At 35.8% G+C, this 26,864-nt stretch overlaps 1 protein-coding gene across 23 annotated transcripts in view; it reads left to right on the top strand.

Moving 5' to 3' along the window:
* NRXN1 (neurexin 1) overlaps nt 1-26,864 on the top strand; it is a 726,997-nt gene that overhangs the window by 75,556 nt on the left and 624,577 nt on the right. For 14 of the 23 annotated variants that reach the window (XM_075088626.1, XM_075088628.1, XM_075088629.1 and 11 more), the window contains exons 3-4: nt 7,662-7,679; nt 12,526-12,555. The exons of 6 other annotated variants lie outside the window; for them this stretch is intronic. In XM_075088626.1, coding sequence (XP_074944727.1) covers nt 7,662-7,679; nt 12,526-12,555 — 48 coding nt within the window. The remainder of the gene's footprint in view (nt 1-7,661; nt 7,680-12,525; nt 12,556-26,864) is intronic. 3 more of the 23 variants (XM_075088615.1, XM_075088624.1, XM_075088634.1) reach the window with 1 other exon arrangement.

A 26,864-nucleotide genomic window follows, 5' to 3' on the forward strand; every position in this document is an offset into this window, starting at 1 on the left:
AACACAGATATTCTTAAAATAGAAATACCTGTGTCACCCTGCATCACTTTTATAGAACATAATCTGTCCTTACCATTACTCTCTGCTAGCCAGAAGAGTTTATTCTGTATGAAAGATTTTGATAATAATATCCTGAAAATATATTTTCATGCCATGTACCCAACAGGGCTAAATTGGAGGAAATCCAAAGGAATAATGATAGTACTAGAAAGAAAAAGAGGAGTTATGGTAAGGTGTACAGGCCATGTAAAGCAGACCATGTACAGTCAGTCCTTAATTCTAGTTAGTTTATCCATTCTCCGTGGTAAGAAATTAGGCCTCTAGTGATTACAAGGAAGAGGTCTAAAAGCACAAATCAAAGTGCACAAATCCCAGAGATTTTTCAATGGAAATTGAATGTTTACAATCCAGAGAAATAGTCCCAGAGGCTAAATGGAAAAAGAGTAGCAGTTCGTAAACAATATCTGGTTACTGAGTTAAATACATAGATTTACATTGTGTTTCGTTTTCTGCTTATACATGGAAATTAAAACACTGGGGAGGGAGTGTCGTTCTTTGACTTGCCTTCACTTATGCAAATAATTTATTTCTCCTTTCATTATCTCTATTATTAATATTACTAAATTCAATTATTAAAAAACCTTTGATACCACCTTTGATTCCTGGTTGTAGTTACTGCAGCCATGACACAGATGCAAGAACACTTCTCCCAGGGACTGATGAAAATTTCTTTAAAGCATTGACATGTTGCAAGCAGGTATGAAGTTTAGTACATCTGAGATGATGCAGACCCATTTTGGAGAAAAAGAATTGAATTTAACGAGGTGACAAAATAAGGCCAAAGTCAAATTTCTTGGGATTGTAATATAATTAAAAAGCAGTCATTTTTATATCTACATCATGATCTCTCCCGTGAGTCAGTTCAGGTTTATTTAGAAGTATGGTAAAAATTACTAAAAGAAGAGGACAAGTAACTTTCCAAAAATGTCAGTTCTAGGAAGTAGTTGAGAAAAAGGAGATACAAGTATCAAAGATATGCTTATTTTTTAACTACTGTGGCTCCAGAAAAGCACAAGTCTATTCAGACATGTAATATCTAAAAGAGTGTAACAATGAAATAGTCATAGATTAATAGTATTAAACAAAAGCAATGTGAATTATTTCAGACTTGATACACTTGTGGTGATAAAGCTGCACAGAAATCAAACAGCACAAAAAATTGTTGCCTCAGAAAGAGTATTATTTTAGTTATATGTTGATTTTGATTCTGTTTGTCATCTGCAGACAGCTGTGGAGGGCATTAGAAAACATTACAGGGTGTAGAAGCAAATTGGGGAGGGCGTATTTTCCCATTGGGGGCAATAGTAATGATTTGTCTAAATGATCTTTTTTCACGCATTATAATTGAACTTTTCATGGGAAGCATTACTCAGTGAGTTCTTTGTGCAAATGATGCAGAGACTGGTTTTGAGAAAACAAATTATTTGAATGTTTTTGTGTTTAACAGGGTGTCAAAGTATTTGCTGCTGTTTATGCTTGATTTCTGTTCTCATTTGACTAGAGAAAATTCATAGATTTCTACAAGTTATGGACAGAATTGTACTGCTATGAAAATATTAACCTGACCTCCTAAATGGCAAAAGGCAGAATTTCTTCCAGTGATTCCTACAATGCAGCCCAAAATTAATGATTGAGACACAGTTTCTTTTAGACAAAGGCTATGTCTTAAGACTTCCAGGAAGAATGTCCCTGTATTCCCGATGCTTATTTTATCTTTATTGAAAACTTTAATTGTATTTTCAGTTTGACCTTTTTTGACTCTTGATCCCAGAATTTGTCTGATTGAAAGGGCTTCCAGGTATCAACAATCTTTCTCCCAACATTGATAGCTACAGACTGGGTTCAAGACACCTCTTAATCCCTTCTTTGATATAGTCAATGGATTGATCATCTTAGGACTTTCATTCTAAGACATGGTTGCTGAGTTTTCATAGGGTTTTAGTGCCATGAATGACTGTGGGAAAGTTTTTTTTCTGAAACCTCTTTCATTTTTAACTTCCTTTTAAATACATGAGCACTGGAACTAAACACGGTAATGGTTTTAGTTATGCCACAAAAAGTAATGCCATTTTCTATTTCTGTTTGTTATTTCTTTGCCAGTGCATTCAAGACTTGCACTGCTGCCCTTAGTTGCTGCTTCACACTAGGAGCTCCTCTACACTACCTTAACTAAAATGATCTTGGCATTATTTCATTCTCGATGCACTTGGGATACGTAGCACTGTGTAGAATAGATGGCCTGACCTAGAGTAAATTCATGGATGTTAGTAGAATTTACAGAGGTGTACCAAATTTGGACTGATGGTATTGTCTTGTACAAAATTGGCAGAAACATCTGATTGTGCCCTAATGATCCTTATTTGGCAGAAAGCCTCATCCTCATTTTTGGTCAAGACAGGTCATCTGTGCTCCTGACTGTTGCACCTTTCTCCTGAGTCTTGTACAAGGCCTTCCAGAAAATAAGGGATCTTCACAGAGATATAGGTAGAAAATGGAGCTAGAACAGAACCAAACTCCTGTTATTCTGAAATTTCTCCCTTCCACCAAAAAAAAATCAATAGAGTCCCTGTTATATTATATTTTTACCCACTGCACTGGAAAGTCCTCTGAATGGGTCTGCCCAAAGCTGTGTGGAGCCTGGGAGAGGCTATGCATTGACTTCAGACCTAACGGGGCTGCGTGGAAACTCCTGGGCAGTCTTCCCTAGATTCTGGTGGATTTGCAGATTTTGCGGATGAATCTCAAATTTTGTTCCGTGACGCCCAGCTGTAGGAAACTCTGCTTCCCTATTTACTCAAAATTCAAGCAGAAGGCTGCAACAGAGTCAGAGTTCTGTACTAGGTATCTTTATAATACATGTCTAATTATTGGTAATTACAGTCAAGAATCACAATCAATATTTACAGTGGTTTTCAAAAGTACGTTTCAAAAAAATGCAAATAACCCTAATGGAATTTGTCAGATACACAGCACCTGAGAAGACCAATGCTAATAGCCGCAGATTTTGAATTTATTGCTTCAGTTCATCATTATTGAGACTATTACTGTTCATGCTTTATAACATACTTTATAATGTACTTCATGTTTTCGTATTCTTTCCAAATATTTGCTTTTGAACCACACGATAAATAAAACAATTTCTCTAACAATTTGAGAAACTGATGGAACAGGCTAAGTTACACAATCCAAGAGAACCTGAGTGCAGACCCATAGAAAAAGCTGCCTCTTGAAATCACCTTTTCCAGAACCGTACCTTTAGGAATGCAAATTTATAGAGAAGTATATGTATACATTATTGTTTGGGGAAACACACTTAAAATGTCATAGTTTAAATTTCTAGCCATCATTTTTATTGCAAGATATGTGCATAAAAATGAGCTTTATTTCAGGCTACTTCCCCACTACTTGTACTACTGAATATCTTATGAAATGTCATAAAATATGTCTGTGGTATATTATACCTTTCATTGTTGCCAAATGTGATTTTGAACTATAATTTTGATGAGAAAAAAAACCTATAAAAATGCCACTTCTAATATGGTATTTATTATTATGTTATCTTTAGAATGTTATTTCTGTAACTTCAAAATACTAATGTACTGTTTCACCAGTTTATCATGAAAATGCTGTTCTTATATAATTGTCAGGACAAATGTTGTGCTCTGTGCGTGTGGCTAAGGTGTAAGTATTCTAGTGGAAGAAAAAAATGTAATAGCAGAAATGACTGCAAAACATAAAGTCAAATATGGTTTTAGAAAATTCAGGTTTCCATGAAGTGCCATCAAATATTGAAATGATTCTTGAATTAATAAAAATATCCTGCAGAAACATTATTCCCATTTTTATATCACTGAATCATAGTAACATGCTAAAATAATGAGAAATGGTTGGGCTTCTGCTGCAAAAAATATGGAGCAGATTCTGCTCTCAGCTCAGTAGGGACAGCCTGAGATAATTCATCTGAAGATAATAGGCCAGATTCACAACTTGTGTAAGTTGTATAGTTCTACTGATTTCAACAGCGTCATGCCAGATTTAAATCAGCTGAATATTTGGCTCAATATGTGCAGCCAACAGACTACACCAGTAGTGCTGATAGCACAATTTGGCCAAAGGAATTAGGTTGTAAACACATAAATTAGTAGTGCAATTTAGTATTGGTGGGGGTGGGGGTGGGGGAAGGTCTAAGAAATAAGCATTTGTAGTGGATGGAGACCTGTCTAGTTCTTCAAGTGAGAAGCTTGGTGCAACATGAAAACAGAGGACTTTTCACATCTACTAGAATTCAGAGTGCTGAAGAGAAAGTTACCTGTCTGGCTAGTTGTCTGGTCTCTAGTGGAGGCTGTAAGGCTGTTCCGCTCCTCCATTGTTGCATTGACAGTCCCATTAGCCCCTTGTCTCATACCTGGGCTGTACATTGGCAAAAATCATTGGTACAATCAGCTGCTGCGGAAAGGGCTAAAAGCCATTCTGTGCCAATGCCTACAGCAGCTAAGACATGGCACTTTGGATCTTGAAAGCCCATCAGTTCCACTGATGCCAATTGAGCTACTCAGTAGACACTAAGGTCCTCCAGGGTGGATGGATGAATATATAGGTAATTTCAGACTATGGATGACTAAATCATCAGCTGTGACAAAAATGTGTAATATGGCCCTAACCTCCTCCACATATGTAAATTTTACACCAGTGCAACTGTAATGGCATGAATACAGCTACTCCTGATTTAAATGAGGAAAATTTTGTTCCTCTTTTTTTTTTTTTTTTTTTTTTATTGTTAAGATTGGCTGGAGTAAGCAGAATGAATAAAAAGCAAAGTTAGAACTTGGGTCTTCTGGCTTCTTAGTCTCTGCTTAGAAGAATAGGCCATGACAAGAAAAATGGGAATAGGGAAATTCAAGCAAAGTGTTAGTGATAGGGAAATACATCAGCCATCACAAAACCCCACCTTAAATAAATAATAGTGCTCAATGCTAATGTAACATAAAAAACTTGCAAAGTACCATAAAGGTGCTGAACTACTTTTTTTCTTAGATTGCAAAACTGTTTAAGGTGGTTTAACTTACCATGACAAAAACATGTGGAGGAATGAATTTTTGTTGCTGATTACTAGTGTATAGGGGTTTGGCTATATACACTGTTTTATTCACAGAGCAGGAATTCAACACTTTCAACTTTTTTAAATTCAAAATGTTTTGACAGTTTAATTTACTATCACTTAAAAGTTTAATCAATCACACAGTTAGGGGAAGCTGCTCAGCTAGTGTAAATCTTTCTGGTGACAGAGTCATCAAAAAAGACACCAATCACTGCTAAGAATAAGGCCGTGATAGAAACGAAAATATGCTAAACCCTGTAACCAGAAGAATTTAACCACCTGATGCTGGCTGTGATGCCATTTTCAGAACTCCCCCTTTGACGTCACGAGCAATAGAGCTGGCCTTTTAGCAAGTTCACATGTTGGTTTTAAGTAATCATGTTAAGTATGGCCACCAAAAAGGATGTCATTGCAGTATTGGTATTGTAATACACCAATGCTGAGGTAATCAGGACTAGATGAAGGAGCCTGAAATTATACTACAATTGAAATAATTTATTTTTCATTAAGTTTGGAGGGTTTTGTTCTTAAAGAAAGGAAATTAATATATGCAGTTAAAGGAAGAAGGCTCTTCCAGAAAAGTTTAGCTATAAGTAGCTATTTCTAATAGCCCAAATAGCACTGTAATTTACACTGCATATAGAACATAATATCTTTAGCTTGTGAAATTTGGTGTTTTCCATTTTCTCGGTGAACTTTATTCAATATGTTGATCTTCAGGTACTTGCAACAGACATACTGCTTCTCAGATTTTTTTTTCTTTCAGCCTCTTACTTTTCTAAATGCATGAAACAGTATGGACTTTTTGCACTTTCATAACAAACTAAAATTTGAGGCAGTGAGATTTTAGAATTCTACATTTATAGTGTGTGTATGGAAAAGGTGATTTGTAATATCTTAAGCCAAATAACTTTATCTGGTCTGATCTGTGAGTATTACAACTAAAAACTGAGAGACTTAAACCCTTAATATCCATTGCTTATAGTAGTTGTTATTTTTAAAGTGGTAAACTTTTCAAATTATTTATTGGAACACTGTCTAGTTATGATGAGATTTTTCAGTGCTTTGTGGCATTTAACTTACAAAGGCTTTTCATTATGAGGAGTGACACGTTCTGGCAGGAAATTGCTATGCTTAAGAGATATCATTGAGCCCAGTTCTGTGTAGTTTGTTTTATTGACTCCTGGTTTACAATACATTCAAATTAGTTTAGATCGCATTTCTTAATGGTCACATGAAAAGGTTTTTTCCCATAGGAAGACTCCATGAGAAATGACCTGTCATGACAGAACTGGGCTTCAATTTGCAATTGCTTCTGAGCACTCACTCCCCAGCAAGTGCTGGTGGAGACAGCACAAACTGCAGGAAGAGATCTCCCAAGCAGTCAGACTGCTGTGTTGTCACCCTTCCCTGTTTCTTTGTTGGTTTTGCACAGTCCATCTCCTTGAATTCCATGTTGGTTTTCCTTTTGCTATTTTACCTTCTCTTTCCTACCCTCTCCTCAGCAAAAATCATAATGGGCAACAGAGACATAATGCCTCAAAACCACCCACCTAGGGGAGAAGCTGAGGACTATAGAGACTAGCATGAGCACTAGGACACTGAGCCTGTTTCATAACTTTAAATTCTGTCCACTTCCTTAGCTGAGGCTCAATTCCTAGTCCCCTCTCGCTTTGCAGGAACCTTCTTTCCTGTGCTCCATATGAATGTTGGTCTTGGGATAAAAGTCCAAATTATTGCTTGTTGATAGCACCCTTTACTTATGCAAAATGCCCTTTGAGCTAATCTGGGGGCAGAACCCATGCCTCAGATTGTTGTGGCCTTTGCTAGCTCTACTAAGCAGAGAATTGATTGATTTTTTAAGACGTGCAAGTTTCTGATGTTGACAAATGCCGTGAGACGTGACAATTCTGAGTTATTCCACCCAGTTTAAGTGACAGTTTTTTGACACTGGATTCAGAGATCTGACCCAATGATTAGAGTGAGCGCCTCAGTAATGAGAGCAAGATCAGCCATGCTGCCTGTGGTAACATGTTCACAGCATATTCTAAAACTGAAGTTAACTTGTTCAGTCTGTTTAAAATCATCTACTTCATACAGGTCATTAAGGAAAATTCAGAATGGGAAAGTAGAAGCAAACGAACTTAGAACCCCTAGTACAAATGACTGATGGCTTTAAAATATATAGTTATAACAGTCTTACAATAAGATCCTATGATTAATGACTAACAATAGTTGAACTTATAAAGAGCTGCAGTAAATCCTCTACAATTTTTGCACTTTGGAAACAGTGTTGTTTTATTTCATATCACATAAATTTTGTTAAATAGAAGAAACACTTCTTCCCTGGTGCTTTTGTTTTTCCCTCTGGATTGTAGCAATGGAGCACTTGCATGTTGTGTTTGATGCCTTGCATGATGAAGACATGCAATGGCAAGTTCCAGTCTGCATGCTGCTTAATGAATGTTTTCCTTTTCTCTCCTTCCCTGTTATGTGCTTACAGAAGACAACTATGTGGAAGGTGGGTGCTTTCTACCTTATTTTCCTAAGCTCTTGTTTTTCCCTTCTGTTTAGTGGTTTTTTTCCCTTCTGCTTAATGTTATAAAAGTACACATATAATTCAGTACGGTAAGTTGCTTTTTTTTTTTACCCATAAAGGTATATAAGTTTATTAAATAAGTGTGATCTCTTTTTCCATACAGAACACAAGCAAAACTCCATTTTAATCTTGGCCTTACTGGTGTAAATCCAGAATATGCCTACTGAAACAATGGGATTTATACTTGTATGACTGATATCACCCTTCAGAATGATTCAGGAGATTTGCAGAAGGACTGACTTCTCATGTTCTGTATGAAAAACACTTCAAGAAACTATTTGTTTTGTTAGTGTGGAGCATAAATCCTCCTCATAAGAATGTAATGCATGTTAAACACCTATATTTTAATTGCTTAGGAAAATGGAAAGCACTTTTCTCTTTAATATGGCAAATCTTGCTTAATGTATTATCCTTTACAGCACAAAGTTTTAGGAAAAAAGTTTTTCTGTCTGACTTTTCAACATAATGCACTCTGCCTTTTCAACATTGTGAAAGAAGAAGTATGTGATATTAATAATAAAGTTGGTATGTAATTAAGTCCCTTTAAAGAAAGTATGGCACAGGTCAGTGGAAACTAAAACATAATGCCAGGTAGCCTGAATATTGGTAAGTATGTCTATTAGCTGGTACAACATCTTGTATGCATATATATCATAGTTTTAATGGCATAGAATATGCTTCACAGATCAGTTATTGCTGGGAATCAATACTGTCTTTTCACTTATAAGCCAAAAGGTGCAGGTGCTTTTTATGTACAAGTGCATTTAAAAGTATCTCTGGACTGAACCTTTGCATACTATATAAACCATTATCTACTTGAAAAATGAGTTTATCTACCTAAACTGAGCCACGACTTTTATTTTATTTTTTTTCCAATACTTTTAAAACTATTTTTAAATCAAGGACTTTGTAAGCTAACTCATATGGAAAGCAATGGCCCTGGCACAGCTCTGACCCAAGGTCCTGCACTAAGCCACTGTGGGGCCTGAGTTCCTTCAAGTCACTGTGGGCCACTGCTTGTCTGTGCAGTGGCAATTTTCTAAAAAAGCCTGGAAGTATCCGTTTTGTGTTTCACCATGCTACTGTATACAAGGGCAAGAAGAGGTGCTCAGATTTAGCACATACATGATGCTGTGCAATTTTATTAAAACATATGTTACCAGTAAGAGAAAGAAAATTTAAACAATTCTGATGTTTTAATTGTGTGCACTGTCACACACATACATATCAGTACAATCTCCTTTACACTGTGAAATAAAAATATATTCAACATCACTGGGATGTGAATTCTAAGTGAAAAACATAAAAGCTTAGAAATATGCATATCTGATCTGTGCATAAAACTTTTACGGGTGTCAACATGAATCTGAAATGTGAATTAGGATCAGTATAACTAGATAAGGGGGTTCAATTTCATTTCATGTATTCATTTATGCACAGCAGTACAGGATAAACCCTAGATAACTTTTAATCCAGACCCTACCTGAATTTAATTCTTAAAACTGCAACCTTAAATTTATTCCAACACAGGTCTGGATACTTACGCATACATTAAAGTTACAAAGGATGTGTATGTAAAGAATGGAAGCATAGAGTGCATATCCAAAGCACAATCTGGAAACTGAGCTATTATTTTTCATCTTTGATTTCTGTGATATCTGAGCATCTCTGTAAGTTAGGCTACATAAAGAAACAATGATTTAGTATTCACAGTTAAACTTGTATATATTGCTGGTATGGAAAGGCTACATTTTATTCATTTTACTAAAATTGTTCTAAGGTTGAACTTGTTCACTACAGGTTTACTGTGTTTAAATTTTGTTTTGGCCTGTGCTCTGCATGCAACTCACACACCAAATTCTCTAAATATCCTATCTTCACATCAGCTTCCACTGTCCCATCCTGTGCCCCTTAACTCTCTCCTCTTGGAGGCAAGTTCAGTATGAAGATGGAGTGGGTCACACATGAGGCATTCCTACTAAATCTCGAATTCCTAATTCACAAAGAAAAGGCTTTTATCATTCTGCTTATGAAGTAATGGTGCACAGATTAATATTTTCAATGTATGGTACACCTATACATGGCTAGTTAAGACTAGAACTTCCTATGACTATCCATTGTGGCACTCTCTATTATAAGCAGATTGTCATTTTGAAAATCTAGCAGTGATTGCTATCATGGTAGATTTATCTGTATCATTTTAAACCACTCTGTGGATTGCACAGGTACAGTAATAGTAACTCTTCCCTCTTCTGTAGCCTTCATTCACAGATTGAAAAAATATAAAATAAGGTAAGTATCATTATGTGCTTTTAACAAATAAGTGTAAGTTACTGCTTCACAAATTAAGTAACATACAGTCTCAAACAAAATACAGTGTCTTGAGGACTATTACTAAATTTTTTAACTGATAGAGGTTTGGTTTGAACAGTATCTTTTTTTCTACATTCACTTGACTTCCTTTTTTAGTTGAACAGCACCATAAGTGACTCTTAAAATTCAAGTGGTTTCTATGAGGTTTTCAAGAGGCACTTCTGCCATTTATGTTTTTTTTTCAAATTATATAAGAATCATGTATTTACAACTGACCATTCTCACATTTCACAGAATCACAGAATGGTAGGGGTTGGAAGGGACCTCTGGAGATCACCTTGTCCAACCGCCCTGCTTGAGCAGGCACACCTAGAGCAGGGCCCACAGGACCACGTCCAGGCAGGATTTCATTTTAGAAAAAATAATAGCTATCAAGCAGCGGTAATCTCCTGAAGCTAGACCCTTTATTTAGGTCCTTATAGTTATGAAGATCATATTTAAATGCAAGGTAGTAACGGATTACCTTCTTTGCATTCCCCTAGGAGACATGAGAGCAATTTGCTTCATACCTTCTAAGAGCTGAAAGAGCCCACATAAAGTAGCCGCTGAAAAGTCACAATTTCATTAAGGAAAAAGATGTAACGTTAGACTAGTTTCACCTTCCCTCGATCAAATACAGTCAAGGCCAAGTCAAAAGTCTGAGATTTCTTGCCATAGTCACCAACACAAAAAGCCAAAAGACAAGTTAAAATATAACATTTAACTTGTCAAAAGAGAAGTTAAATAGTCACAAGAAGAGACCAATGCTGCCAGAAGTCCATACAGGGACTTTCAACATTAAAAGAATGAAGCTTGACCGTGATTCTTTATACTTCCTGTTTTCAGCATGCCTCTCTCAGTTGCAGCGACACAGAGAAGGAACACACATGAAAACATTTCTACTCGCTTTCACAAGCTGCTAGCTGCTGCACAGCTGCATGATGTTTCCCAAGCAATGCTTAAGTAGGCATCCCTTCAGGATCACACTCGGCTTTCATTTACATTGCTGTAGGCCCCAGGTAGTCCTACCAGCTGCAAGGCACTGTATTTAGAAACAGAATCTATTGCATAAGAGATGGGGCACATCAGGCCCTTCAGTTCAACTACCCGTCTAAAAAGGGTAATATGAAAAAACACTAATTCAGCAAAACCATTGTTAATCTATTTGGAACATCACTTGAAATTTGGAACTGATAAGACATGAATCCTTCAAGACTGATTGCAGTTGGGAGTATCTTGTTTGAACTCCTCCCAAGTACTATGAGTCATTTGTGCAACTAATTTTCTTTGTGAATTAGAAATCACAGGAATTCTCTAGGAAGTCTGCTTTCGAATAAAGAGCAGGATATTTTATTGCACACCTTCTTTGTGTGAATTAATTTTAATTAATTGCAAATAAGAAAATAATGTATCACTCTTTATAGTTGTTGGAGAAGAGGAGCACATTTAACACGAGCAATTAATCACTTCTAAAATGGATTCTAAAACAGCTAGGTTCAACAAGATTAAGCCTATTTTTTAAACCAGACATAAAATGTGAAAATCCTTCATATTTGTAGAAATATGTTATTCCTACATCACACTATTTTCGGTGAGAATATAAATATAATTTTATTATAATGAATTTAAAAAGCTGAATATTTTTAGTTAAAAAGTAACGGAATTTGGCTCTGGTTGAGTGATTATCATTATGGACATCTGTTTTGAAATGTCACTAAACCTTTACTGGTATGATTGGATTTCATCTCACAGTAAAAATATAAAGAAAATCTATTTATCACAGATTTATGAAGTAGCTTCAGAAGCTGTCACTTAAATTTTCTTTATTGCTATGTATTTTATGCTGCATATGTAATAATTTGCCTTCTCTGGAACAAATTCATTCTACTTTCATGTTTCACACAAATAAGGAGACATCCCTTGCATTATCATTTCAATGTGATGAAGAAATTTTATTTAATTACCTGAAATGCTCATTTTTATGAGGGGAAAAAGACCAGACCCAGCCCATTTTTCAGGTTTACACTTCTCCAGGTTTTTAACATCATTTCACAAGTAGAGGACAGGAAGTCCTCCCAGCAAAGTGTTCAAAGCAATATAATAAAAATACAATAAAGACAGATGGAATATTAAAGGAATTGGTTGGATTTGAAAGCATTTTATTATTTTCTGTCATCCCAACTACTGCACAGAAGAAATACACAATAAAGCAGCACCCAGTGTTTGAATTGCAGTTCTGTTACTCGTAGCCCAAAGCATTCCAACCAGTGGTTGAAAAATGCTCTTTGATTTCCCTCTGTGATACAGACATCTCATAGGAAACAGATGCCTGTCACAAACATTTTTGTCACTGTGACAACACCACCTTCCCGTGCTCCCTTGTTCATTGCTGACTGTGCTCTTGTTTCCCTTCAAGGTCTGGCGCACCTGATGATGGGCGACCAAGGTATGGGCTCTGTTCCTTTTCCACTCTGCTTTCATTGTTTCTTCTTGTTCTGTAGCTGCTTTGAATCCATCACTGCAAACGATGGGCAAATGCTTGAAAGCTGTCTTTGGCTGCAAATAAACACATGGTTTTAGTCACATCCTTTCTTATTTCATTTTTTTGTTTGTTTGTTTGTTTGCTCCGTAAGCTTTTGTCCTTCCTGCCTCCTCAACTCCCCCTCTCGCAATATAATAACTGAAAAGAGGTGAGAGAAATAAGAAGGTGATTAAGGAAATTTCATGTATTTATCAAAAAATACAATTGTGGGTGATTCTATAAAAGATAAACGAAGCACAAGAGCACTCTTCAGATAGCTCCTGAAAGAAGATACTCAGCTTGTCACATTGTACTCATTGAAGAGTCCATTTACATTAATGCATGGCTGATTGATTGGAAATGTGCAGAAAGCACCTGCTCCTGGCTTCTGGAATGCTGAGAGTACAATTTTGCAACCTAACAAAACCAGTGATTTTTTTGTCCATGTTACTTTTGTGTCACTCTTATCTAAGCATGGGTTATTTCTGTGTTTCTCTGCATGTACATGGTTGGAAAAAAAATAAACGAAAAATCCCTAATATGACACTGATTGCATCTCCATTTGTCTCCAGACACTTACCTTATACTTTGTCTCTTCATGTTCAGCTACTATTGCATTTACATATACTCATGACTCTTACTGTTGTTTCTCTCCTCTTCTTTATTCTCTTTTTGTCTGGAAATGCTTTCTTCATGGAACCATTTCACCAAATCCATAGGTAAAAGTAAAGGTATTACATGATTTTCTTTATTTTTTAATGCCATCAGTATACTTTGATGTATGTATTAGTAATGCAAATGAATGTAAATCTTTTTGCACTGATAACATGAGGTAGGTATGTTTTTAAAGTAAATATTTCATGGATATCAAGGTAAGAAGTATTCTAAAGTACAGGCTGACCCTTTTTAAAGTTTGTCTCCTGGTTTTGTGAAAGATGTAAAGCTTTGGCAGTGATAAAGGAGGCTACAGTTATAGAAAGCATTCAGGATGAAATAACAGCCACATTCTGAGGTATGCATTTTTCTGTTCTCAAAGAATTGCAGTCTAAACCACCAGGCACAGAAAAAAAGCATGATGTTGCTAACAGACACTCTCTGGAGATAACCTGTCCAGGGCCAGTCCACAGTTTGATGTAAGTTTTAAATCTGAATAGCACTGACTTCAGCAAGTCTCTGCTATCAGCTGATCACATTTGCCCTGAGATTTTCATTGTATATTAATCACTTTGATTATTACTGAGACAAGGATTGGACAAAGGAACAAGGAAGAATGAACACCAAAGAGAAGTGTGGGGGTTTCTTTCAGAATTTTTTACTCTTTTTATTTTTTTCTTTATGTAAAGGATACCAGCCATATTTATTTTCTTTCTCCTGGAGGGAACATGTGTGGTAGGGTCAAGACTTTTCCTGTATGAATAAACACCAGGTTTTGCTATGAGGGTACTTGTTCTCAGACATCACATGAATATATTTTTATGATGAGAAGCTGGTCATTAAAAGCCATTAAATCTGTGTTACATATGATGAGTAATACAGTTCTATTCATCTTAAGCATTTGTCAGGGTGTACCTACTCTTGGTCTAAATCAGAAAAACAACCAGCATGGTCATACTTTGCTAACTAGTTAAATTGGAAACAACCTTTCCGGGTTCCTTGATGTCTTGGCTGACTTAGTTCATGTCATGCAAAGACTGTAATTACAAACCTGTAGTGTCTCATTCCACTTCATATTACACTCTCTGGAGAGACTGTGTACCTGGTTATAGGTGGGACACTATTTAAAGGGTTATGTGTGTTTTAGAGCTGAAAATCTTGCTTACGTAAGGTTTTAAGCAAGTAGAATGAAAAACGGTCTACTGATTGTTTTATAGGTTTGTTTTGTTTGTTGGATGGTTTGTTTTTCTTAACAGTACTTTGTATGTATGACTTCCTTATTATTGCTATCTTATTCCTTAATGGTAGATGTCTTCGGTGGAGTTACCTTAAAATGACATTAGTAACTGAACCTTGACATTATAGACAATTACTATTAAGGAGTTCTTTTTCTAGATTATTCTATACACAGAATACACAAAGTAGTATGTACAGCGCTACAGGATTTATTGTATAAATGGATGAAAACGTAAATATTATTAACATATATTATGATCGGTAGTTTATCTGGAAAGCAGATTTTAGCAAAACAAAAAATTTGCAGGTATCGTGCAATAGTTAAGACATCTATACTTTAGTTTTAAAAGGTTTAACAATTATATTCACAAAAAAATGACCTTGGATATATTAGCTACATTAATGTTTAATGATGTGCCATGTGACAAAATTTAAAAACCAGTCACCAGTCATCTAATCATTTGACTACATTTTCCTCTTCACATTTTAATTTTTTATTAGATTTATCCACTTTATATGGGAATACTGATTACTTTACTATGTTTTGATAATCACAATATTTCTTCTGCAAATATAACAGTGCATATTTGTTCAAATGGATGGAAAGGGTTTATATGTATACAAACTCCAGTTGCTTGTAAGAGAAAATATCCCTCAGTATTGAACCATATCCTCAGTCTGGGGAAAATGGCATAATTTTGTTGGCTGTCTGAAACTACACTAATATCTGCTATGGAAATGTGATCATGTAACAGTTGTGATAACACCCAGTAGTAACAAATGATAATATAACAAAGAAGGAGGGTGATGGAAAGGAATGAAGGGACAAAAGAGGAACCCAGTATTGAATTCATTTGCAGCTATTTCAATCTTTCATTATAAGTTCAATTCCTTTAGAAGTAGGTAAGGTCAGTAACAAATGTGATTGCAAATTCTGAGTCATTATGTCATGAATTAATCTTATTTTGGAAATATAAGTGATAAAAAACTTTTAAGAAGTTTTACTCTGTAATTTGCCCTGAAGAGTATAAATGGCTGAATTACCACCATCTTCTTTAATTGCGTAGATATTCTTTGGAATACTGGAAAAGGAAAAAAAAACCGAATGTATATTCAGAATTAGGACAGAATGCTGACAGGTCAGGGAACTGGTGTTGACAGAGGAAGAAGGGGTGAGGCAGCCTTTCCAAGTGGGTAAGCGATACAAAATCCAGTATGATCTCACTGGAAACACCTCCTATTTGTCATTTAGTTGTGAATATAAATGGGGATACTATGGATAGTTTTGCCACAAAGACTGTATTGAAGCTTTATTAATATTAACAAAGCTGTCACTGTCCCTTAGAGAAAGGCAGAAGCAAAGCTCAGAAGATGTCATGGTGCTGAGACATCTGTCAGTACTCGGGGTCATATAACTTGATCTATTTACAAAACCACCTGACATAAAGGAGGACATAACATAAAGCCGACAGCTTATATAGAAGTTTGTCTCAACTTTTGAGCTATACAAAACTTGTTTCCTGGTCCATTACTCCCTGTAGATGATAAGCCTAATTCTAGGAACAACTGCAAGATTTTCGTTGTACTGGCATTCGTTTATTTTCTGATAAGCATCATTTAGAATGATTTTTAGGATGTTTAGGATATTAGGATATTAGGATATTTAGGAATTCCTTTTTTTCCCCCTGGAAATCATCAACCCATATACAACTTCAGCAGTAGAGTTGTCGCAGCTGTGGTGGTGAAAAGACATAGGCAAAGCAAGGTTTGTAAATGGGGCTTAGGTTTTTATTAGACCACCTGAATATGCTACTATAGAGCATTCTCTGCTATAGAGCAATTGTTTGAATTCAAAGCAAACCTTGAAGTCTGCTGCTCATAACAGACATGGAAAAGGATTTGTTTGCCCCAAACAAATGTGCTCAAATTTTGTTTGTTTTCTCCAACTACTGAAGGTGATCTAATAAAACTAACATTTCCACCTATAAGCCTTACCTCATCAAAAGTTAGTACCTCTCGGATTTCCTATGCAGAATTATTTTGTGATGAATAGTAATACAACTAAGATTACATGGCAACTGATGTAAAACACTCCATTCTTTATTTTTTCTAAAAAATTCCTCTCCTCCTTTTCATTTTCTTTTGATGAACAATGAAAGGGATTTATAATTTAGTTACTATAACATAGTGGCATGTATTACTTCCTTTTTATATTGCTGTTCTCTTAAGACTATACTTATTTTTACCTATAGTTTATTTCTATGTAACTAACCTACTTTTGACGATATATATTACTCATTCTATACCTAAAGACTATGTTCATACTCCTATTACTTTAGATATTATATGCAGCTTTAAATCATATGTGTGTCACTCAGGTCCATAACAAACTATTAAATGAGATTTAGCTGAACAGTAAATGTTTCTACCAAAAGACGGATTCTACAACTGCAATTTATTGTATTAGATTACAGGCTTTTGATGTGCTGGTATTCAGAATACTGTGTATAAATGCTGAAAAAAGACTTCAGAACATCAGTTTATATATGTGTCAGCTTCCTTGCCAAGAGAGGGCAAGTTTTGTATTGCACAGCTATCAAACCATATCTGTAAAACCAAAGCGATGCCACTGGGTATTTGTAAGAACAGAATTTTGTTAACTATCAATCACAATAAAGATAGGGCACTGAAAAATATAAGTCATTTAAATAAATCTTTACACAATCATGATCATTAAAATGGTATGTTATAGCTAAGTACATACGCAGTGCTTGTGTCATGCAACACAAACACCACCTAGGTAACCTAGGGAAGGTTACTAAACCTTCCCTAACATCAAGCTATGTGGAATTCAGTCATTAACCTCAATGCAACCACAAGTTCGTCTTATTGCGACGACTTTAATTTTCTCTGTTTTCAAAGAACTGAAATAGTTTTGGCCTTTTACACTCTCTGAACCTCCTGGAATTGTTGAAAAGCCCATCCTCATCTGCTTTTGTGTGCAATTCTTCAAAGTGGGTCTGAAAGCCACGCATCCTCCAGCCTTCCTTGGCCTGAGCCACCAATAGTCCAGAAGCCATCTAGATGGTTTGGTACAGCACTGAGCTCTAGCACAGTTTATTATTTTTGGCTCAGTGCCCTGTTGACATGGATTCAGTTACATGCCTCCTTAACTGCAGCTGGCTTTTGCCTGGCAAGAGCAAAACATGGACAGAGGGCTTTCTTAACTCTCTGTACTTGTTCACGTTGTTACATATTGTAGGAGGTGGAAGCTTATTTAAAAGACTCACTGCTAAAACTGAACGGAGTTAATTTAGGAGTTTTACATAGAATGAGATTGCCAAGCTTGGGTTACTGAAATTATTTCTCAGTGACATTATAGCAGAAGAACAGATAACCTACATTTCCCTGCTCAATCCCATACTTGCTTCTACTGATAAAAAAGAGCAAAACAATGTTTAAAAATTTATCCTCCATTTAACACAGCCCAAACATTCTGATATTCTCGTATGATTTACAAAATGATTAACAAAACAGCTTTTAAAATATTCTATATAAAATTTAGCTGATTTTGGGGTTTTTTATTGTTCTTTTTTTTTAATGAGAATTACCTGTTAAAAGAAATTTAGAAACTTCAAACATAAAAGTCTTCAAAGTGCTCCCAAGAGCAGTAACTACAGATCATATCTGTTCTATAGTGACATTTTTTCTAAAAAGCCTCATAAATATAGTTAAATAGTAGCTGATGTCCACAAAAAATATTGCAATTAAGTTCTTGTGCATAACCCATGCACCCATGCCTACACCTATGTGTTCCAATAAACATTTATTCTATCTTTATATTTTTATGGTTAATCTGTTCACATTTTTGTTCAATATCATAATGAACTATACATTATGTGTGTTAATCAAAAGGGTGATAATTTTCTGTATTTAGAAGTTGTAGTGCACTGGAAAAAATAATTTACTTGCGCTTCAGTGAGTGACACCTAGCAAGCCTAGAACATGGCATTTGGAGCTGCAAATTCATCTTTATGCTGAAATATGATCAATCAATATTCCCTAAGGAGAAAAATGCAGCACAGCATGACTGTTGAAGAAGTTTTCTGTCTAAAGTACATGGCTCAGAAGAAATCCATCAACATCAGGACCAGAAATGCAAATTCTGTGTTGAGACACGTATGTGCAAATTTACATCTGAGATAGCTGATTCCTAATCAGCAGTACAAAAAGAAATTGTAAGGGCCTGCCATAAATATCAAGAAAACTATATGAGGGAAGGGGAAGACCTTTATCTTAAAAAATGATATTTTTCTGACATTAGTCACCACATAATAATGTCCAATCCATGCCATGTGTTCTAGCACCTTTCTGTCACCAAAATAAAACATTTACTGTATTCTGAATCATTCTGATGTCACTCAGAATTATGTATCATAGATACATATGTATATATGTCATAGGGCTGTGGGTTCAGGGGAAGGAAAATAAATGTGGAACTATGAGGGATTTTATTCAAAAATGTTCTGTTTGCAAAGGTGTAGAGTTTCGCTGGATCCAGAAAGCAGTGGTGTATATGATAGTACGTATGTAAGACTTCTGGCTTCCTCAGCACTAGGCTCCAATTCTGAGCATAGATTTCCCCAGAAGATGTGTATACTGATAGGGAGCCTTTCAAAATAATATTAAAGCCTTTTCAAGGTGAAGGATATATATTTCAGGCCAAAAAGTAGGTGGAGATTTACTGAGGATGGGAAACAGTAAGACTGTCACTCTGAAGAGGTAAAAAAAATCTTGAGCAGGTAAGCAATGAAAAAATAGGAAAACCAGGCATTTCTTCCTTATAGCGAACATTTATTTTTATGCGTATATAAATATACATAGCGAATGAGAATGAAAAGCTTCAGTGATCTCTTTTTTGCACAGTTAAATTCCATGAGAGTTTCATACAAATTTCATAGGCATTTCTAATGAAACAGAGATTTCAGAGAGGTAGAATATCCTGGAACCTTCTCCTTTACACCTTCTTTTAATATCTGATGACATTACTGAGCCAAATCCATCATTAAAGTTGACACTAAGGATTACAGCTTCACTCTAGGGTTGCACTACAGCTATGATTTTGCTAGGATAAAATTCAGTCCTTGAAATCTACATGAGCAGCTAAACAAATCAACCCAACAGACTCTAATTTCTATTATTTCAGTGGAAACCGCAAGTAATTGGAGATTATTGTCCATCTCACTTATAGCAGAAGTCTCAACTGACTTTAACATTAATCTAATCAGAATCATGCGTAGTAGAGTTTCACCAGTTAAGTGGAAAGAAATTGGAACCCTAAGGAGGAGTATTTTCAAAAATCTCTAAGATTTGTCTACATGCAAGCTTAGTAAATCCAGGAATAAACTTTATCACAATTTCTAAAGAATCTAAATTTAGTGAAACTGAAGAACGCTGAAGAAAACCACCCTAAAATTTTAGTTAAAATCTTTTAATTAAAAAATATAATTTGCACTTATACTAATAATATGTGTCTTTTCTGATATTCCAAGACTTCTGTAACCCTATCATTCTTAATTGCTTGAAGGTAGCTTTCTATTTTCAGTTCGGGGACCACTCAGAACAATTAAGTATCAGTAGAACAGTGAAACTGTGCAATGAACTGGGAAATTCAGGAGCCCAAAGGAGAAAAATTTCATAGGAACTGAGCCTGGATGATGGACCATGGACTTTGCTATGAAATTCTGCCTTCATCATTCCTTAATGGTTTTCATACATGCCCAGCTGTTATCCAAATATCTTTTTTTCCAGGCTTGGGAGGAAAGGAAAGCAATTGAATCTCTCTATTGAATTTTTTTACTCTAGTGAAAAAAGTAATTTTTCCCCACTTACAACAGCTATATTTTGGGTCTGGGTTTTTTTGTTTGTTTGTGGGTCTCTTTTTTATGGTTTCTTTTTTTTTCTTTGGCACCCACTTACACTAATTTTCTGATCAGCACAGCGTTTAATTTAAAGCATGTTTTTGTAACTTGCTAATGTGATTTAGAGATTCTGGTACATCTTGTTGCCTGCTTAATGTAGACATTTGTTCCTTAAAGAAGGGAAACATCTGAACTGATTCACTGGCACCTTCTCTAAAGCTGTATAGAGGCAACCCTGGATAACAAGAGGCTACCAGAGAAACTGATAGGCTACGCCTGGCACTGTTGGCATCACAGCATTGACTTGAGTAGCCTCTTTATATTGGTGGTGGGAGGAAATAAAAGCAGCTGGGTCTAATCCATTTCATCTGCCTTTGTGTATTCTTCAGGCAGAGAAGAGGCTGCCCAGAAAACAAAATTCAGGAGTGAGTGTAAGTGTAAATTTTTCACTGGAGTTACCCTTAGTTAATAGGTCTGTCCTGCATTTCCTATCATGACCCACAATTATCCCATTTTCAGGAGTATCCACCCAAGAGAAGGACCCTAAATATCTTCCTGTGACCATTAATATTCTGCTTCTGAAGCATAACTGATAGCTGAAAACCCTAAGAGATTGATTCCTGATGCCAACTACATTGGTAATTGTGACCCCGCTTCCACCCAACAGTAACATCTCTCTCTAGGATTAAAAATCAGAAATAACTTACATGATTTCCCATTTCACTGAACCTGAATATCATTATTACGAAGAACTTAGGTTATGTCAAAAAGATGCTAGATAAGTTATTTCCATCCCAGAAAAAGGGCATCGCAGTCATTTTGCTGATAATATGAGCCGGTCCTCTGATTTCTCAGTTAACAGAGCTTAACTACTTGGCCTTACAAGGTACTATGCTTAGTATTTGCGTAAGTCTGTAAGAAACCATGAAAAAATTACCAACCTCAGTTACAGGCAAATCACCTTTGAAAACTATGTTTGCACGCATATGAGATACTTAATGTTGTGATTTTGCTATTTAACCTGTGCAAAACAAATTGTGAATTAGTTTGAGAGCCAAATGCCTCTTTCATTTGCCTCTTTCGTTTGAAAATTGCCTGTTTTCACTATGAATAATGTGTCATTTAAATGGATATTTGATGCTATTTGTATTAAGTGCAACTACTGACTAGTTGTTACGTAGTTCTTACGTAGTTTTTATTTTTAGAAGATTTAGTTGGGTGTATTGCATTGAATTGCAGCACTGGTATATGTTCACATCATCACAAAGATGATGTGAGAGTTAAAAAATTTCTGATTCTACTTTAACTTAATCTTCATATACCTGAACACCCCCACATAACTGTGGTAGGAGTACTAACTGGTGCTTTCATTGCACCTGAATACTTGTGCAAACTACAAATTTTGCAGGTATTCCTCAAGGTGCTTTCATTATTATGAACCTTCAAACACATGTAAATACAGCTGTGTCTGGTCAGTCATGAACTGGGGGGGGTTTTGTGTCCTTAGCAGACTTTTCAGCCCTGCAGTTCTCTGCAATAAATTATTCAAATAAGGATATTGTCCATGACTGTAACTGTATTATAAGGTTTGGAAGAAAATTTAGGCTTCAGAAAAGAATCATGTAAAAGTATCTCAGTGCAAGATTGGAGCAACAAAGGTGAACTTGGAAATTGGTAGTTTTATATGATTCCTGTACAACATATTTATCTGTACAGGGTCGGTATGTTCATACATATCCATACATCCTATATTAGACAGAGGGAAAGAGCTATGGCAAATCTATATTCTGAACATCACATAAAGGCACCTGAGTCCCACTGCTATGTACCCTCTCAGAGCAAAGAACGGAGCTGTTTAGACTACTGTGAAGAGGATATATTCCTGTATTCCTACTGAAAATATTGAGAACCACTGAATACATAGAGTAAAACACAGCTGAGTCATCCACAGTTCTGAAGGACAAATTCTGCAACAATTTTTAATGGCATATACACATTAAACATACATATATGTAGTTGCATTCAGGACATAGGCACATACATAGATAAATAGAAATGCCACTATCTCCAGTTTTCTATAATGACAAATATGTAATAAAAATGACTGCCATATCTGCATCCATAAATCACTGTTTATTCTCTCTTCTAGGAAAAGAAATGTATTTGATATTTATTTATTGGTCTAAAAAAGATGAGGGTTATTGCTTGAGTTGTCACTGAAATGGATAGTCTTGTTAAAGAAACAGCTTTTTGAAAGTTCTGCATTTATCGAGCTGTTATAAAAGTAATACAAAAGTGTAATTAATATTTTCCTTTCCAGAATACCTAGAAAATCTGTATATCAGCCCTATAGCTTTTAATAAGTACATATAACTCTCAGAAATGTACATATATCTAGGTCATGCTAATTACGCACCTTGGGAGGCAAGAATGTGCCTATACTTCTCTACCTAGTTGGCATACTCTTGAGAACCAAGTCAGAAGAGCAGGCTTCAGAAAGTCTAAAAATACATTTCCTAGGTTCTTAGCCATTAAAATGCTTAAAGAGGAGGTCTCTCATATACTAGCTGACAGCCTGCAATTTGTATTATGCAGGAAATAAGACTGGATAATAAAAAACAACCCTTCTGGCCTTGAAGCCTATGAATCACATGTAATAGAGAAATTACTGTGGTAACGTCTAAGAAAATTATCAGACTATAAAAGCAGCCACATCAGTTTTATTTTACTAGGGATAATTTTGTTGTATTTCTTGTGTAGATGGAATTATGTATCAATGAGCCCCCTGAAATACCAAGACAAGCCCTAACACTCTTTATGGACTAACCGGAAAATCCATTCAAAGCATTCCCTTAAGTCAGAATGTAACATAAAAACTGAAACATCTTCATGGAAAAGCCTCAAACATGTATGGAAGTGTGAATCAAAAGGAGATTAATCTTTCTCAAAGTTAAACATTTTGCTGTGATCATCTATTTTGAATACTTTAAATTGAGGACTACAATTAAACAATCTCATTTTCAGGAATGTTATGCCGTTCCGTATTTTTGTTTTATACAGACTCATAATACGTTTACAAAAGGTTATATGGGTCTTCCAGTTATACAGTAAGAAATGAAGTTACCATATTATACAGTGATTGCTACACCAGATAAACCTGGGAAAAACATTTGTGCAGCAAAACTGGAGCTGTTCATTTTTGCTCTTTGATACAGGGAAAAATGCTTATACAAAGCTGACAAATTTGACGAGGAACAGAAATTGTGATCTAATCCAGAAAATTGTATAAACCAGAGGCTAAAGCAGTCCCATAAGAGTGCTCTGAATTAGGCAGAAGAAAGATTCATACTCCTAAGACACAGAGTTTTAATTTAAAAACTGAGCCGAGTGTTCTAATATTTAGTTTCCCTTTGAACCTTACCATTCAAATATATATTCACTGTGAGTTAAGTAGTCTTCTTTAGTTGCAATATGCTCACACAAAAGGAGAGTATGGAATCATAGGCTACTTCAGTGAAGGACTTATTATTCTACATCAGAATTATCTTTATTCATGAAGACTTCAAATACTTTCTTAATCTTCAGTTTTACTGTAGCCCGGAAAAGATCTTGTGTTTGCTGAAATTCAAGAAGACAAGTGGGAGTTTGTAGTTTCTCCCTGAACTTATAAAAAAGGGGGGAGGAGGGCAGTATTTAGTCCAATGAAATTAGAATATTTCTAGTTTAAAAGAATTCCAAACTTATCCCTGACAATACAGGACTGACTATCAGAGAGAAGGAGGAAAGCCAGTTGTTGAGGTGAATCTTCTACGCATTGTTACTGATGTTCAGTTTCCCACATGTGGACTGACAGACATTGAGTTATTAACAACCTGTTATTGATTGATAATTTATTAATACAGTGTGTGAAGTATATGTACAAACAGCTGAATATGTGCCACTGGGAAGAATACAATAATGTATTCACTTGCATGGGGAAAAAAGTCTCTGCTACCATATTATTTTATTATTATTTCATGCACTAATTATTCAAAATATAATACAGAAACGTCTCTGTGTGTAGCAAACAGGAGGCCTCTCTTTCACCACATCTATCGTCATTTTCTAATCTGCCTCTGCATCCTTAATGAATCTGGAACTTATACACCCATCAGTACATTTGCTCTGTGGGTAAAAGCCATAGGGAAGTGGGAAACTCGACATTCAGTCTGCTCACATAAGGAAAAGCTGAATGCTATTTTTTCATATCTTTGGATGGTGTTCAAATGGTACTGGGGCTGCATAGGGGTACAGGTTTCAAATACACACCCGTAGTTCTTCCTGTGCTGCTGTACGGTGAGCGTGGGGACTTCAGAAGCCTTGTGAGCAGCTTCCTCCTTGGGCTCAGTGTCATCCTCAGAACTGGCAGCGTCTGATATTTTCAGATAATTAATTTAGCAGAAGTGTTTGAGACTAGGGCATATTGAAATGTCACTACAATGATGCTATCATACTTTTGAAGGTTGATATAGAGTAATTGATAGCAAAAAAAACCCCACCAGCAACAACAAAAAAAAAACCCAAAGCCTCCAGCAGCTTTAATTAGATCATTTTCTATAATTTATATTAGATTATAATATTCACCTTCACATAAATGAGTACATGGTAGGAAAAAAACACACAATTTCTTTTGCTTTATATTTGCAATATATTGTATATCTATATTTATTTTATCTTCTGTGGCCTCTGTTTTCTAAGAGTCTTTGTTTAGCAGAACTGTTGAAGCCCAGAAGCATTCGTGGTTGCAAAATATGTCATTATGCTGAAGGACAGAGGAAAACCTATTTGGCAGTTAAAGCATGAACCTTCTATACCTTAAAGTATGGTTCTCAATGACTAGCTTGCCCTCAGTGCATCTGCTGACAATTTCAGCAGATGATTGAGTATCGGTGAAGTGTGGTCATGACTGTTGACATGCCCAGACATGTTATTCGTGTTGAAAAAACAGCTTCGCAGTACTCTAGAATTGTTGTATCTTTGATTCAAAAGCTAGATTAATTTATGTTTAAGAGGTCTGCATGAAGCCCCTCTGATTGCTTCAATGTTTGAGCTTATTGTAGGGTTTTTGTCTGTAAGCAGGCACTAAGAATAAAACCAAGCAGACAGTAGTGTCAATCAGGATGGTTTGGAAAGAGAAATTTATCAGTAGTAACACAGAGCAAGGAAGGAATAAGAGAAAACTCTGAACATTATTGCTGGGTAAATTTACTAATGTAGTTACCTCAATTAGCATTATTTTTTTCTGGATTTCAGTTTTTTTTAGAAGCTATACAAGTTGTGTTTGGGCTGTTTTTCCTTCTGCTTTGTTTTGTGTGGGTTTTGGGTTGGTTTCTTTGTTTTGGTTTTGGTTTTTGTTTTTTTTTTTTTTAACTAAAATGGGTAATGGACAGGGTTTCTGTGGTCTAGGACAAAGCCACTTCCTGTGTGGAGAAATACTAATTGAATTACAGGTGCACTTCATTATAGTGCACTGAAGTTGTTCAGTTTTCCTATGATCAAGGCAGTAGTGTGAATATGGACTGAGAGAAAGGTTTTTCTTGTGCTAAGTAGAAACCTCAGAGAATATGAAAAGGGTGAGTAAAGCTGACTGGGCTTCACTAAAACTTTATGCATTTCTTGTCCCTCTTATTTTCTGAAGGACAGTGTTTTTCCTTATAGTGTGAAAGTATATCTTTCTTTTATGGAGTACTTTGCTAATTAAATACCTGTGGCACTGTGAGATGCTTGCAGTGTGGGAGGATGGTGACTTTTGGCACAAGGTAGTAAGAGCAGACTGTTCTGGGTTACTGTGTTCAAAACTTTCCCCTGAAAAGCTAAGGCATTAAGTAGAAAACTACATGGGCAAACTTCAGTAGCCTGACATTTAAATCTGCTTCTAGATGGTTTTGAAAGACACTTGTGTCTCTGAAGTTCCAGTGAAGCCAGGAAGGCTCTGAAGAGCTGTAGAAATATAGGCATAAAAAAAAAATTTATTATTCCATTCTCTTCTCTTACTGTCTATGTCTCCCTGCTGCTAGGAGAAAGGTAAGGTAACTGCTCCAAAATCTTTAAAATACCATAGCATGCCTGCAAAGTATTTTCTCCTAGCACCAACTGTTCTAATACTCAATAGGCCCAGACAAACCTTTAATAAAACCTACCACCCGCTCACTTTGTTATTTATATTGCAAGGGTCAGGAAGGGGATGAGAAGTTTAGAAAAATGGGAAGTGGAAAGAGCTGTCAGTGTGGGAGTGGACTGCAATTTAGAAGTGCAAACCCCAGACCTTTCAGTCCTTCAGCATCACAAGGTCCTTGCTTGGCTTGAGAGTGTAGAGAAAACTGCCTGAGACACCTGGAAGATGTGCCTAATGCAAGCTATCTAGTTGTTCTTTTAATCTTTAAA

The sequence above is a fragment of the Phalacrocorax aristotelis genome, chromosome 3, assembly GCF_949628215.1.
Source record: "Phalacrocorax aristotelis chromosome 3, bGulAri2.1, whole genome shotgun sequence".
Taxonomy (NCBI): domain Eukaryota; kingdom Metazoa; phylum Chordata; class Aves; order Suliformes; family Phalacrocoracidae; genus Phalacrocorax; species Phalacrocorax aristotelis.